The following is a 16530-nucleotide window of genomic DNA, read 5'->3' on the forward strand; positions in this document are numbered from 1 at the left end:
TGTGAGATGCACCACCCAGCAGAGGAAACCTACAGGAACAACTGATTTTATTCTGAAATGATCAGAATCATGACAATTTAACACAGGTGCAGGCTAATTAACTTGGTTTGTGATTTTGAAGGTGATTGGTTACACCTGAGCAAAATTACAATTGCTATTCGAAGGGTGTGGACACTTCTCCAACCAAGATATTCGAGTTTTGTATTTTTAATTAATCTTCAGAAATTTGTAGAATTTGTTTTTCACTTGGAAGTTGTGGGTTACGATGTGGACATAAAGGTGGAAAAAAAAAAATCTGATTTGATGCAATTTAATTCCAGGCTACATGGCAACAAAGGTGAAAAATTTGAAAGGGCTGTAGACTTTCTATAGGCACTGTACATACATACATACATATACATACATACATACATACATATACATACATACATACATACATACATAGAATTGCCTTATTAATCCCCTACCAGTTTCACTGGAGGGGACTATAGGTTTGCTCTCCATCTGTCCGTCCATCTCACCTGTGGTTTTTCAGATTTTTTTTCCCCATACTCTCTGACATATTCAACTGAAACTTGGTGCATAACTTTATTATAAGTTACAGAACAAGTTTGGTTTTTAGGGGTTTTCATCAAATTTTCACAGAGTTATACCCTTTTTGGTCTTCGAAAATATCGCATCGGTAGGGGACGTATTTGCAAAGCAATTCTCGCTCTTGGTTTAACATAGTTGGATAAAGGGTTTTTTTATAATGATCGTGTTTAATTAATAAAACAAACATTACTTTTATTTTACAATATTAATTCATGAAATTCCAAATATTTGGTGTGACCATCATTTTCATGCAAAACAGCAGATATCAGTCTTGGAATACTACAACTACTACTCGGCGGACGCATCCGAGATAAATGATAAAGTCTTGGAATGCTTTCCTGCAAAGTCTGGAGATATTCCACTGGGAGGTTGTTTCATGCATTCTGTAATGTTTCCCATCATTTGTTTTTTGATTTTGGTTGTTTTTCTTTTTTTTTTTTTCATCCTGTCCAAATAATCCCAGACAGATTCGATGTTGTTAAAGGTCAGGACTTTGAGGAGGCCATTCTTTCCAACTGATTAGCATCTTAACTCTGATGTTCTTGGGCATATTTTGGTCTGTTGGCTTTGTTAACTTTACCTGGAAACGGCTTTTTGGCAGCAACTCACCCATGGAGACCATTATTGGCAAGAGACATTCTGACAGGAGATGAGTCCACTTAAACCCTTGAAATCTGTGCCAGTTCTTATACAAGTTCAGCATTAAATTTATTATTTTTTTCTCTTTCTTAAGGAACTTATCTTTAAGTATTGGTCATCTGCTTTGCTGAGTTTCTTTGGCTTTCCAATAAGTTTTCTACGTTTAACTTGTTCGGTCTCATTATGCTTCTGTATCGGTGTTTGAATGCCACATCTGGAAATTCCAGTTTTTAAAAAATTGCTTTCTTGGTGTAAAACTATGAATTGGAGTCTCGTTGAGTTTGATATCTTGGCTTTTCCCCACTTAATATTACTATATACGAGCAGAGTACCTGTTCTATGGGCGATCTTGTTCTGAGCATGCAACATGTTATTTTGACGCGTCCCTTTATCTGGGTGGTTGTATCTGCAAAAACATGCATACTGCTTATGTGTATTTAAAAAAAAAATACATCGTGGTTATATAGCTCAGATAATTCAAATTGCTCTGCTTTTCCACAAAGGAAGAAAATATCAAGGTTGGTGAAAAACCTTTTTTTTCAAAACTTGATGGAATCAAACGAAACTTGCAAAGGCACGACTTCAAGTCATCCTCATTAATCCCTGAGAGTTTCAGCTTCCTAGGTCAGAACCTCTCGGAGGAGAAGATAAAATATCCAACATAATACAACATATACATTATACGTACATCCAAGATACATACAACATATACCTCCATTATACGTAGATTACAAATTAAACAACTTCCTATCTCCCGATCATTCCCTTGCATACACATATATTTGTATGTGGCTACTAATATAGGTAGCTTTGCATTTTCTAATCATCAGTTGAAACTACAACCACATCCACACATATCCCAACAACCCCTTCTCATCCTTTTTACTAAGACTCGTATTATTATTCTTGGTATCATTGTTGGTAAGAGTACAATTGTTTTCCGATGTCCTTACCCCAGGAAAGCAAAAAACAGTAGCTCTGGGAGATCATAGGGGAAGTCGATGCGGAAATTAGTTTTGAAAAGCGCGGTGATGGTCTCTAGGGTGGTGGGTAAAAAACATGATGACCGCATGTCACGCAACAAAAATACAAGATGCAGAAAACTATACAGCAAAGATGAATTCAAACAATAATTTGATAGCCCTACTCACTTACTGCATTCCTACTTGTTTAACTTTCACCTGGAATAGACCACTGGGTACCGGTGCCTTGTGGTCAAATTCCAAACAATCTACAAGGGGGCACTGCATCATAGGCATAGCCGTGTCAACAGAAATGATGCATCCTGCAGCCAGGCAGTGTGAGATCTTTGAGTTGTGTTGTATGTCAACTCTGACTATGAAAAAGGCCACTCTGGTGGTAGTGCAAGCGGAGGGTACTGCAGGAAGGATTATGCCTCCCTTGAAAAGGCCGACAAAGCCTGCTGTCCACTCTGAGCTCTGAGTGCCTTTCTAAAGCTTAAACTATGATACAGAAAGTATTGGGACAGTAAGGTAAGATGCTGGGTTATTATTCATTTTGCAACTGCTCGTTTAATTCCTTCGGGGGTATCACTATCACGAACACTGCACAAAATTGGTAGTTCATGTCAGAGGTCATTATTACACCATTCCTCCTTTGGAGCAAGTGCAGCTCAGAGTGGGGTTGTGCTCTTTTGACTCTGGCCCTCAGGTCGTGTTCCAAGACATCCCAAAGTTGTTCAATTGCGAAGTCTGGCATTTGGGTTGGCTGCTGCATCTATCTATACTAATAAGTGTCAGTGTGTGTGTGTGTGTGTGTGTGTGTGTGTGTGTGTGTGTGTGTGTGTGTGTGTGTGTCAGTGTGTGTATGTGTGTGTGTGTCAGTGTGTGTGTGTGTATGTGTATCTCCTCCATAATTCCAAAACCATGAAACCTAGCAGCCTGAAACTTTGCATGCATACGAAGAAAACTCCAAGGAAGTAAGTAAGGTAAGATGCTGGGTTATTATTCATTTACAACTGCTCATTTAATTCCTTCAGAGGTATCACTGTCACGAACACTGCACAAAATTGGTCGTTCATGTCAAGCCCACCTCCTTTTCCCCATCACCTTCAATTTATATCTTCTCCACTTTCCTAACATCCTCCATCCCTCCCACGAATCACTATTTCTTATCTTAAACCAAAAAAAATAAAAATAAAAAACGACCTTTCTCCTTGCATACTCACGAGTCTCTTCTTCTTCTTCTTATTCCTCCTCGATTTTTTTTCTACAACACTTCCATGACCTAATCTGTTGAAAACTCTCTCAAACATTAATAATAACAACAAAAACGATCTCTTATAATGCTTCATCTTCCTCTTTCACACGTGTGGTTCTCTTTACTGTATCATAATGCACTATTCTTCTGCTATTTAAACAGACTGCTCTCAATTCGAACTCTCCTTCATATCTTGCCTAAAAAATCCAACTTTTACAGCGTTTCATCTCTCCATTCTCTGAATTCGCCTTTATTGCATCCATCAAGAAACGTGTTAAATCACATCTCTGACCTAAAACTTAAAAAAACCCAGTTTGCTATCAATGTTCGCTTTCCATCAACCATTCTTTTTTTCCAATTTCAGTGCCAACTCACCCCTCTCACCCCTCACTCTCAAAGCAACCACCACACTCTTCTCCCTCCAAGCCTCCCTCTCACCTCTCTCAAAAACTCTCCCCTCACCGTTCTCCAACCATTCATCCCCCTCACTCACCCTTCTCAAAATCGCCCCCCCTCTCATCCTCAAAGCTGCCTCCTTCCACTGCCCTCTCACCTCCATCTCTTCACTCCACCTCCTCAAATCCTCAACTGCCTTCTTCCCCCTCTCTTGTACCCCCTCTCCCCCAGCACCACAGAGCCTTTTCTCCTCCTCATCCAGCCCCTCCCCTAGCTATTCTGCAATCCCCCACACTCTTTCAACAACCCTCCTTACGTCCCCCCCTCATTCATTGTCCTACCCTCCCCCTCCCCCCTACCCCCTGCACACAAAGCCTCATCCCTCCCTCTTCATTAAAAGTGTGGCCCTCTAATATCCCGGGCCTTCGCTCAAACCTTTCAGATCTTTCCATACAGGTTGCCACTGACAAACCACACATAATCTGCCTAACAGAAACTTTCCTCGCCCAAGATGTGTCTGACTCCCAAGTATCTCTCCCCTGTTACTCCCTCCTCCAGTATGACAGACCTGAGCCTCGTCCTGGTGGAGGAGTTGCTCTCTTCATCAAAGACTCCATTCCTCACTCTCCATGCACTGCCCTCACTCCCCCACACCCCCAGGATACCTCTGCTACGGCTTCCCCTCCACTCCCACCTCATGTGTACTGTACCGTCCACCTAACAGTGATGACTCCATCTACACCTCACTATCCGAAAACATGCATCAACTTCTATCTTCTCATCCAAACTCTCTCTTCCTCATATGTGGCGACTTCAATTGTCATCATGCCAGCTGGCTCGGTGTGGGTACCTCTCTCACCTGTCATGGCACTTCAGCAAAAGCTTTCTGCGACTCATTGGGACTGACTCAATCGGTCAATTTCCCAACCCACATCTCAACCAATGGTACTCCATCTCTTCTGGATCTGATTTTGACAAATTTCCCTGACAATATCTGCTGCTCTTTCTCCGCTCCAATCGGTTCTTCTGACCACGTCCTTGTCAAAGTGGACATCTCTCTGGCTATTATCAGAGAACGACCTCAGCGCCGTCGATTCTGGCGTTTCACTCAAGCCGACTAGCAGGGTCTTCAAGCAGCCATCAAACTTATAGACTGGTCTCCTATCTCTACTTTCTCAAACATCAACTCATCCTGGGAATTCTTTCAAAGAAACTTGCTCTCCCTCATGCACAGATTTATCCCCTCTCATCTTCAGTTATCCTACCTTTCCTCCGGCCCTTGGTTCACTGAAGCTTGTGGCGAGGCAGTTGTCCTGAAACAACTTGCCTTTGCCTCATGGAAAGCAAACCCAACTGAGGGCAATCTCAGTTCCTTCCATAAAGCTCAGAACAAGTGTGTATCTACCCTCAGGAGAGCCAGAAAACAACATCTTTCTATTCTCAAGTCTGAACTCTCAAACCTCTCTCCCTCAAAATCCTGGTGGCATCTAATCAAATCTGTTTCTGGTGTATGTTCCCCCTCCATCCCCTCCCTTACCTCATATGGCCGCACTGCTGATACCGCACGTGAAAAGGCTGAATGCCTAAACTCGGTGTTTGCAGCTAAATCTTGTGTCCAAAATCCATCACTTTCTCGACCCACCTTTCCCAGTCGCACCCAACTGTCCCTGGACTCTGGACTCTGTGTCCTTTTCTCCTGACAAGGTGGAGAGCTTGCTGTCAAACCTCGACTCAGATTCTGCAACCGGTCCAGACGGCATCAGCCCACGTGTCCTCAAAACCTGCTCTGCTGCTCTTGCTCACCCTCTCTCTGTTCTATTCACTCTCTCTCTCATTTGCTCAAGGTCATCTGCCATCTGCTTGGAAACCAGCAAACATTACTGCCCTGCATAAAAAGGTGCAAAAACAGATCCCTGCAACTACAGACCAATCAGCCTTCTCCCAATCATCAGCAAGGTTATGGAATCCATCATTGCTTCAGACATTAAATCCTCCTCTTCTCCAATGGCTTGATTTCCGATCATCAATTTGGTTTCAGACCAGGTCACTCTACCATGGATATGCTGCTTCTGCTCTCCCACCAATGGATGGAGGTCCTCAATGTCAGTCAGGAAATCCAAGCCGTATCACTGGACATATCACGTGCTTTTGACACAGTCTGGCACCCTGCTCTGTTCACCACACTCTCTTCCTAGGCCATCTCCACTCATGGCTCGCAGACTTCCTCTCCTGTCGCAGTCAACGGGTGGTCCTAAATGGAGTTCTTTCATCCCCTCTTCGTGTCCAGGCTGGAGTTCCTCAAGGTAGTGTTCTGGGCCCTGTTCTTTTTCTGGTTTTCATTAACGATCTCTCCGCCTCTCTGGAAAATCCTCTATATCTCTTTGCTGATTACTCCACCCTCTGCCGTACCATCGGACATCCCTCAGACAAGCAGCAGCTTCTCCGCTCACTGTCGATGTGGATAAAATCACAAACTGGTCCAACACGTGGAACATGTCTTTCAATCCGGACAAATCTCACACTCCCACTATGTCTCTCCGAAAGGACCGTTTATAAAATTCCCCCATCCACTTTCTCAACAATCCTCTGGAAGAAGTCCTTTCTTTCAAGCTTCTGGGTCTCACTATCTGCCATGACCTTTCCTGGGAAAGTCACATTTCAAACCTCGGCTCCAAAGCCAGTCGCCGACTGGGAATCCTCCATCGTGCAAAGTCCTTCCTTGGCCCACCTGAGCTCCTGACCACTTACAAAGTTTTTGTCTGCAGCCGGATGGAATACTGCTCTCCCCTCTAGGCTGGTGCTCCTGCCTCTCACCTTTCTCAGCTTCACGCTGTGGAAACCAAGGCATTTCGGATCATCGGCATCTCCCGCAATGAGGCCGAGTCTTTGGGCCTCTCACTCAATCACCGCAGGTTGGTCGGTGGTCTTTCTGTCTTCTACCGTTTCCTCTCCAGCCTCTCCCCCCCTGCTCTCTCTGCGATTTGTCCCCACCCCATTTCCGCAGGGTGCTCAAGGTCCGCCAACAACCCCCTTCTGGTAAAACTACCAAAATCACGAATCACTGCTCACCTTCACTCTTTCATTCCTCTTTTTTTTCCCGCCTTTGGAATTAACTCCCTCATTCTATTCAATCCCATTCTTCCCTCCAGGTCTTCAAAACAGCTGTTCACCACCACCTCTTATTATCCCCCATCCAAAGCCTCGATCTTTTCTACCCCCATTAATCCACCCCAAGCCTACCTCCGTCAAATTCCCTGCTTTCCTTCCTGAACGTCCCTGTAATGTCCATCTTCCATTCCCCATGTTCCCCGTCCCATCCCTCTCCCTTCCACAGATCTCCTCATGTCTCTGTTCCCCACTATTTTGTCTCTCCCTCTCCCTCCCCTCCTGTCTCATACCCCCTTGATGTGCGTTGTGTGTTCATTCTCATCTGAGCCTCGACAAGGTATACAAAAAAAATAGGTGCAGGAGTGAAAATTGGTGTTTGGGTTAATCAGTTATTAGAACACCCAGTTGAGGACAATTAACGGCCTTATTTAATTATATCGTTCATCAGGTGCATCCTCGGCCACCTCGCTCTTTGAGGTCTAAAGGTGTATCCGAGCAAGCTTTGCTGGGGTTCTGAAGCCGCCATCTTTATGGGCCTCTCAACCCGTGCCTCGACTAGCAGAAGGCCGCCTGTTCATCATGGCTCCGAATCATTGTGTACATCGGTTTTGTGAATACTATAGTTTTCAAATTAGGAGCTTGGATCGATTTCATGCTTTATATGATACGATTTTCCACGATCTTCTCTCGTGGACTTATTAAAGTGAATCATTGAAAAGTTATTTCGGTTTTGAGGATCGGATATCACCCGGATTAAATAAGTGTCGAAATCTGTTGTGAAATCTGATAACTTAAAGAAATAAAGCGTCTCACTAGCTAAACCCGAGCTCCGCACGAAGTTTCTCAAGTGAGGGTTCGTTAGGACGTCAATATATCCAGTGTTCACAATGTGATTTATCGAATTTCTTCATATACAATGTTTCGTGTCACATTTTGTGTGACATGCACCTTCTGAGGTAGTCATCATGTGCAGAAGAGGGTTTTACATTGCAGACGCTGTTTTCTGGGAGTGGCATGACGCCTCTCAGCGATGACGGTCTGTCGACGATAGACGTGATGACATCAGCGAATGACCGATGATGTCATGACGTCATTACGCCTCTCAGCGGTGACGTCATAAGTCGCCATGCAAACGAATGTAAAAATTCGAAAATCGCCAACAATTCCCAAACCTGTCCGTCTGGCGTGATCTCACATAGCCCATGCTGTACATTAGATCACAGAGCACCCGCATGCTGAAAGTGGTGACAATCCGTCCGGCAGTTTTGGAGGAGAAACGTCTACAAAATATTGCTTAGCGTATTAATCTATCTATAATTCCAGCAGTGTGTGTGTGTGTGTGTGTGTGTGTGTGTGTGTGTGTGTGTGTGTGTGTGTGTGTGTGTGTGTGTGTGTGTGTGTGTGTGTGTGTGTGTGTGTGTGTGTGTGTGTGTGTGTGTGTGTGTGTGTGTGACCGCTGTTTCTCGACAACCTCTGGTCCGATCTAATTTAAATTTGCCAGGTATATTGCTGGGGCCCTGTGGATGTGCCTTTTCAAGGATTGATATTAATCGGACAAGTGCTTCCCAAGTTATGGCCATTTATTTACCAACCAATGAAAGGACACGTTGCTTTGTAGGCGTGGCTGCGTAGGCTAGAGTCCCTTTATAGAGAGAGTAGCGACAACTAACAATTTGACGCCATTTTGAGTCCATTCAGTGCGGTGCACGTGCGGAGCCGCCGTATGGCGCTAGTGCATTGAACTGTGTATTCCATTATGTTCTCCATGTATGAGAGATGGGAATGGTCTTTTCCATGTTGATAATGAACAATTTATGTGAAGATGACAAAATCGAAGATTTATGACAACTAAGAGCCATATGATACATAATAAATTCACAGAGCTGTTTGTGATTTAACAGCCACAGACATTTAGAACCATGACAAAGAAGGAATGAACTAGACAAGTACGCATGCTGCTTATTTCAGCCTCATTTTAATTTCAGGGAGGAGAGAGCGAGACTCGAACTCTCACCTCCCTGTTTATACATGTACATATACAATACAATGTTAAGAGTTATCTTTGTATTTCAGCAGTTGTTTGACCTTGTTTATCGTGTGTGGGTATATATTTGTGTTTGTTTAATTTTCATATTAAAATTATTAATCTAAACTTTGCTGCACGTTGCTGATCATATATTCATCCCACCAAAAATAGATTAGCCCACCCCACCCGGCCCCCTCACACACACACACACACACACACACACACACACACACACACACACACACACACACACACACACACACACACACACACACACACACACACACACACACACACACAAGCACAAGTTAATGTCCTCACACATTCAAATCAACAGAGACAAATACATACATTCAATGCATCCCCCCCCTCTTTCTCAGTTGTGGCATACAACTGTATAACTGGCATGAATTGGTTTCTTGCAATTTTTTTCTGAAGCATCACTGAAAATTTGAATGACAATAATCATATCTTCCATGTGAAAGTACAAAAAAAACTTATTTTATTATTTGTTTTACGAAGGTCTCAAAGACCATTGTGAAAGGCCGTGTTAGCCCATGGGCCGTGTTAACCCCGTGGGCCGAGTTAGCCCGTGGGCCGTGTTAGCCCGGATCCGTTCTCCGTTCATTCGTCTTTGTTTTGACTTTAGTTTGACTTTGACTTTGAGTCTGAGTCTGACTTTGGAGACATGATCTGGAGTTGTGTTGTTGTTGTTGTTCGTCTTTCGGCTGCTCCCGTTAGGGGTCGCCACAGCGGATCATCCGTTATGATCCGCATACTGATTTGGCACAGGTTTTACGCCGGATGCCCTTCCTGACGCAACCCTGGTCACCTCTTACGACACAGGGATCAGGATTTGGGTTTCGCCATGATTCCGGGCTGCTCTACACCCTGCCCAGGGCAGAGCCCCCGTCCTCAAGCGATCCTCCAACCCAAGCCTCCGAGTAGCCGGATTACAGGCGCACGCCACTACGCCCGGTGGAGACATGATCTGGAGTCTAGACCCTATATTAATTGATCTAGCTCGAAGACTCAAACTCAAACTTAATTTTAAATAAAGATGCCTTCCCCTTCAAGTGCTAATTAATCCACGAGCAATGGATAACAAGCCTGGAAAGCCAAAGCAAAGGTCAGTCTCACTCGCAGCACACAAATATACGCATATGGGACCATGACCACCATCACACTGACCTGGCAGAGAACTGACCAAGAAGTTGCTTTCCATCCAACACGACTGACTGTCCTCCCAGATTTTCCGTCTTTTAGCATCTGATGGAAATCTATACATCTTGAATCCCTTCTCAGTTCTATTTGTGCACCCAAAGGTGCAACAACCTGTCATTTTGTTGTAAAATCGATGTAAAATACGAATGAGAACGCTGCGCACAGCGGGAACGTTAAAACGTGCCCGGTATGCGTCCGATCCTGTCTGCGATGGACTCAAAATGGCTCCACGCAATCACGTGACTAGATTTTTCCAGACCCTCTATGTCGCTACTCTCTCTATAAAGGGACTCTAGCGTAGGCCGGTGCGCGGCCGGCCGACGATGACGTCACATGCCGTGCCGGTTACAATGGGGATCGGTGCCTTGGTTACCGTGGCGTAGGAGTGGCAATGGTCAATGGCAACGAATGTCATGGCAAACAAAGACAGGGAGGTAAACTTGATTTTAATTAACTCTGTGTGTAAGTATCACAGCAGTTGTTACTTCAATGCAAGCGATAATTCGTGGAATGCATGTAAACATTCCGTACGGGCACGCACCACTTCCAGATAGTGATGACTTCGTGTATTCTAATAATTTCTCGATTTCTTATGCGCATTTATAGATAAACACAATGCCGCAATCCAGTCGTCATTTACGAGAGCGAAGGATGGGCCTGTGTGGTTGTTTGTGGCTAGCGGTTTGAAAAAATTTTTTTGGTTTGTTTTTTTGGGAGGGTTTGCACATACGGGCACACACATACGGGCACGCGAGAGCGAAGGAACGGCCTGTGTAGTTGTTTCTGGCTCGCGCTTTGAAAGTTATTTTTTTGGTTTGCACGTACGGCCATGCACGTACGGGCACGCACGTATGGCCACACACATACTGGCACGCGAGAGCGAAGGAACGGCCTTTGTGGTTGTTTCTGGCTAGCGGTTTGAAAGTTTTTTTTGTTTTTTTTTGGGGGGGGGTTGCACGTACGGGCACGCGAGAGCGAAGGAACAGCCTGTGTGGTTGTTTCTGGCTCGCGGTTTGAAAGTTTTTTTGGGGGGGTTTGCACGTACGGCCATGCACGCATGTATGGCCACGCACATACGGGCACGCGAGAGCGAAGGAACGGCCTGTGTAGTTGTTGTTTCTGACTCGCAGTTTGAAAGTTTTTTTTTGCACATACAGGCACGTACAGCCGCGCACATACGGCCACGCACGTACGGGCACGTACTAGTATAATAAATAACTAAGCCGATATACCTATTTACTTTAAGCAAGCAAGGCTAAGTTCCCTCCTTCTCCATATATATACACAAGAAAATGTTAAATTTCCAAAGCATTAAACTTATATTTTTCGATGGTTTGGAGAATTATACTGAGTCAACAAAAAATTTAGGAATGTGACAAAATTAACCGGTTTCATTGAACTGCATGATTTAATACATTCACGACTAGACCTTGTGCCCTGTCCCCAAAAGGGACTGAGTATCCATAGCATCTGCCAGATATGTGTCTACTAGTAGTAATGCCCGGCGTTGCTCGGGCTAGCAATAAAGCCCGGTGTTGCCCGGGCTTTCTTGCAAATTTCCTGAATAGCAGTTAGCGGTTAGGGTTAGGGTTAGCTGTTAGGGTTAGGGTTAGCTGTTAGGGTTAGGGTTAGCTGTTAGGGTTAGGGTTAGCTGTTAGGGTTAGGGTTAGCTGTTAGGGCTAGGGTTAGCTGTTAGGGTTAGGGTTAGTGTTAGGGTAGCTAATACTAACACTAACCCAAACCCTAACCCTAACAGTTTGGGGTAGCGGAGGTAAACAGCGCCCGGGGCAAAGTGGAAATTTGCGTCCCCCGTAGGCCTTAAACTTGAGTGGATTTGAATGGAAAATCCCATAAGGGATATCGATTTATCGATTTTTTTTTCGAATATCGGAAGTGTTATGGAAAAAATTTATAGCCAATGACCTAAGTTGGACCAAAAGCCATAATCGTACCGAATTTGAAGGGAATCCGTTGGAGTTTGTGAAAATGCATCAAAACGAATTTTGAGGGGCCTCTTGAGGAAGACAACAATATCATTAGTATATGTGCCAAAGTTTGTTTCATTTCATGCAGTAACAAAAATCTGATGGTGGAACAAAGAAAGGGGCGTGCCGAAATATTAATGTAGATATCTTTGGAGGTTTTGTGAGGTGCTCCACAGGGAATCAAAGCAAATCTGGAGAAAAACGGATGTTTTAAAGTAAAGTTATAACATTTGTGGGGACCCCGAACTGATGGACCACATGACACGTGCACAGACAAGCAGGCAACGTGGCGGATTATCTGCAATGTATATTTCACGGGCGATTGAACTTTGCGACATCTCCAGGGTTGTTCTGCATTAAGCTGCAACTCTTTTGTGGATAGTCATTATTTGAAAGAATTCATTTAATTTCTTTAACTGCTGCGTGCGTGTGGAAGACCGTCTTTAAACTTAAAAGAATCCAATATGGTATGCAGCCACAGCTTCGCCAGCCATTCTGATTGAACCATTTCATTGGAGTGCTTGCTTGAGTGCTTAAGACACTTGCCAAGTGCCAATTGTCGATAGCGGTACCACGCTACGTGATTCTGAGTGAATCATTCAATCACTGTGGATGCTTTTGCTGCACCACGTCATTTAGAGAGAGTGGTTTGTGCTCCATCACCCTGAGCAAGTAGTTCGTGCTCTATCACCAGCCTGAGCGAGTGGTTCATGTTCCGTCACCCTGAGTGAGTGGTTCATGTTCCGTCACCCTGAGCGAGTGGTTCATGTTCCGTCACCCTGAGCAAGTGGTTCATGCTCTGTCATGCTGAGAGAGTGGTTCGTGCTCCATCATCCTGCATGAGTGGTTCGTGCTCCGTCATCATGAGCGAGTGGTTCGTGCTCCATCATCATGAGCGAGTGGTTCATGCTCCGTCATCATGAGCGAGTGGTTCGTGCTCCGTCATCATGAGCGAGTGGTTCGTGCTCCGTAATCATGAGCGAGTGGTTCGTGCTCCGTCATCATGAGCGAGTGGTTCGTGCTCCATCATCATGAGCGAGTGGTTCGTGCTCCGTCATCATGAGCGAGTGGTTAGTGCTCCGTCATCATGAGCGAGTGGTTCGTGCTCCGTCATCCTGAGCGAGTGGTTCGTGCTCCGTCATCCTGAGTGAGTGGTTCGTGCTCCGTCATCCTGAGTGAGTGGTTCGTGCTCGGTCATCCTGAGCGAGTGGTTCGTGCTCCGTCATCCTGAGTGAGTGGTTCGTGCTCGGTCATCCTGAGCGAGTGTTTCGTGCTCTGTCATCCTGAACGAGTGGTTCGTGCTCTGTCATCCTGAGCGAGTGTTTCGTGCTCTGTCATCCTGAGCGAGTGGTTCGTGCTCTGTCATCCTGAGTGAGTGGTTCGTGCTCCGTCATCCTGAGTGAGTGTTTCGTACTCTGTCATCCTGAGCGAGTGGTTCGTGCTCTGTCATCCTGAGTGAGTGGTTCGTGCTCCGTCATCATGAGCGAGTGTTTCGTGCTCCGTCATCTTGAGTGAGTGTTTCGTGCTCTGTCATCCTGAGTGAGTTGTTTGTGCTCCTTCATTCTGAGTGAGTTGTTGTGTAGTAACACGTGATTTTCGAGCCAAATTGTTTTTTCCACTCATCACACACAGCTGTTTATAAATATTATTGTTTGTGAACATTTCCCTGAAATGTCTCCATAAAGTAAACTTTTTTCTTTTTTGGTGAAAGCCACTCAAGGTTTTTGGGTTGTATACAGTATGTCCTGGAATCAGTAATCACACGGACCCCAACCTGCTGATTCCCGAAAAATTGCTGATATCGGCCAAGCACTGTGTGTGTGTGTGTGTGTGTGTGTGTGTGTGTGTGTGTGTGTGTGTGTGTGTGTGTGTGTGTGTGTGTGTGTGTGTGTGTGTGTGTGTGTGTGTGTGTGTCTCTGTGTGTTGTTGTTCATAAAGCATAACATATTCTCTATTGCTAACCCCCCTTTACTCTCCTCTCTCTTTGTCCCATCCTCATTGTACCCCCTCCCAATACAGTGCAAGCACCCTCCTCCCCACCTGTCTCACTCTCCCCTCCCTCCCCCTCTCTCTCTCTCTCTCTCTCTCTCTCTGTTTGTCTCTCTGTCTCTGTCTCTGGACATATCTGGACGGTGTTTATCTCCGGACTCCGGATGGGAGTTTGTCTCTGGACAGCTTGGCTTCGGATGTATCCGGGCGTTGTTTGTCTCTTGACGTGTCCGGGTGGTGATTATGTCTGGACGGGCATTTATCTCTGGACGGGAGTTTATCTGTGGACGTGTCCAGATGAGAATTTGTCTCCGGATGTGTCTGGACGGGAGTTTGTCTCTGGACAGCTTGGCTCCAGATGCTTCTTGGCGGTGTTTGTCTCCGAACGTGTCTGGGCGTTATTTATGTCCAGATGGAGTTTGTCTCTGGACATGTTTGGCCCATGTTTGTCTCTAGATGCGTCCTGGCGGTGTTTGTCTCAGGACGAGTCTGGGCGGTGTTTGTCTCCGGATAGCTTGGATCCAGGCGCATCTGGGCAGTATTTATGCCCGGACGGGAGTTTGTCTCCTGACAGGAGTTTGTCTTCGGATGTCTCCAGATGGAAGTTTTTCTCTGGACGTGTCCGGACGGGAGTTTGTCCTCTGATGTGTCTGAGCAGTGTTTGTGTCCAGACGGTTTGGCTCCGGATGCGTTCGGTGGATTTTCTCTCTGCACATGTCCGGGCAGTGTTTGTCTCTAGGGTGTGTTTATAGTATGACCGGTAGAAAATGGATTTCAGACATTATTTTGTTTCCATATTTACTGTTATTCTACGCAGAACCATTTTGATGAAACGGTATGAATCGTAATTAATGCTCCACCGAACGTCTGCCTTCCCTTCCTCTCATCTCACACTGTCTTCCCTTACCTCACCCCTTCTCGCTTCTACACCCCTCCTCCCTCCCCTCCCTCCTCTCTCCCCCCTCCTCTTTTTCTCCCTTTCCCATTTATTCCCATTAGCAAAGCATCGGGTGGTGTTTGCTAGTCTAATATATGAAGTTGAGTTCATGTGTGTGGGTGTGTGGATGAGCCATAAGTGCTGCCCATTCTACAGGCCATGCCTTCCCCTCTCTCCCCAGCGTCACAAGCACCGCCCATTAGCCAAGCCACTCCTTTCCCTCCAGCTGTCCAGAAATAGTCGCAATCTTTTTCACTTCGCATTGCTCCGATTGTTAGTTGGCCTCTGATGTAAATTTTAAGACTGAACAACGCGTCTTCTATCATTAAATAAAGATACCGTTTTGAGGAAACAAAGGTACATTTTGATTGCAACTCAAAAAAGGTAATGCATGTTTTGTCCGCAGTGATTGCGGCAGCAGTCTAAAATACACCGCCCAATGAAGGTGTGTTAATTCTCAAATGTAGAGGAAAGAAAATTGTGTTATTTAATTATTATTATTTTGAACAACTTTTGGTTTTCGACCGACTTTTCAAGGCTTACAAACAAACTGATGGACATGTAATATTATGTGAAGTTACTAAACATTAAAATTGGCTTGGTCGTAAAATACCTGCATCCATAATTAATAAGTCGGGAGGCCACCGAGGAAATTCCCCATATATTTATTATGTACGTGTACACTTTGGTTGTATGAAATGTACACGTCCACTTTCGTACACTCAACATCACCTCTGAGTTTATGGACACTTTAAAACTGATCAAGGTACGTTGTCATGACAATGAAAATAGTCATGATTAATATTTGAAGTCTTTAATTTAACAAGCTCGAATGAGCTAAGATCCTCGTCCTCTTAATGATGACGTCATTGTGATGTATCAGGTTTGCTATAAATTGTCTGTGCTAATGCCCGGCTTCATTCCCGCAAACAAAATTCAAACAGCTTGCCTAGTTTCGGAGACAATGGTATCGGCGATTTCCATTAGCGGCAATATTATGACGTCAACTTTTTTTTCAAGGAAGAATTTCCAAAATCGGAAATGGTTACTGCCTGCGCATGGGATTTCTGCATATACATGGCAAGTTTCACGAAGATTCGATGAAAACTCTGGGTTGTGAAACAAAAAATAGCAATGACGTCATAAAATTGATATGACGTCATAGTGATGTATCATATGTGTGGTAATTCATCTCTGCTAATGCCCTGTTCGATTCTCGCAAACAGAATTCAAAAAGCTTGCCTAGTTTTGGAGATAATTTTTAGGCGATTTCCATTAGCGGAGATATTTTGACGTCATAACTTTTTTCCAGGAGGAATTTTCAAAATCGGAGATGGTTACTGTCTGCGCGGGGAATTTTTACATATATATGCCAAGTTTCAGGAAGTTTCGATGAAAACTGGAGGCTGTGA

General features: G+C 44.8%; 1 protein-coding gene across 12 annotated transcripts in view; it reads right to left on the minus strand.

Moving 5' to 3' along the window:
* LOC147019097 (chloride channel protein ClC-Kb-like) overlaps positions 1-16530 on the minus strand; it is a 106485-nt gene that overhangs the window by 57659 nt on the left and 32296 nt on the right. For all 12 annotated transcript variants that reach the window (XR_015062630.1, XR_015062631.1, XM_085899371.1 and 9 more), the window contains one exon: positions 2187-2271. Coding sequence is in view for 10 of the 12 variants with exons in the window: in XM_085899371.1 (XP_085755497.1) it covers positions 2187-2271 (85 nt within the window). In the remaining 2 variants the exon portion in view is untranslated. The remainder of the gene's footprint in view (positions 1-2186; positions 2272-16530) is intronic.

The sequence above is a fragment of the Eptatretus burgeri genome, chromosome 10, assembly GCF_056783735.1.
Source record: "Eptatretus burgeri isolate ZD-2024b chromosome 10, Ebu_testis_v1, whole genome shotgun sequence".
Classification (NCBI taxonomy): Eukaryota; Metazoa; Chordata; class Myxini; order Myxiniformes; family Myxinidae; genus Eptatretus; species Eptatretus burgeri.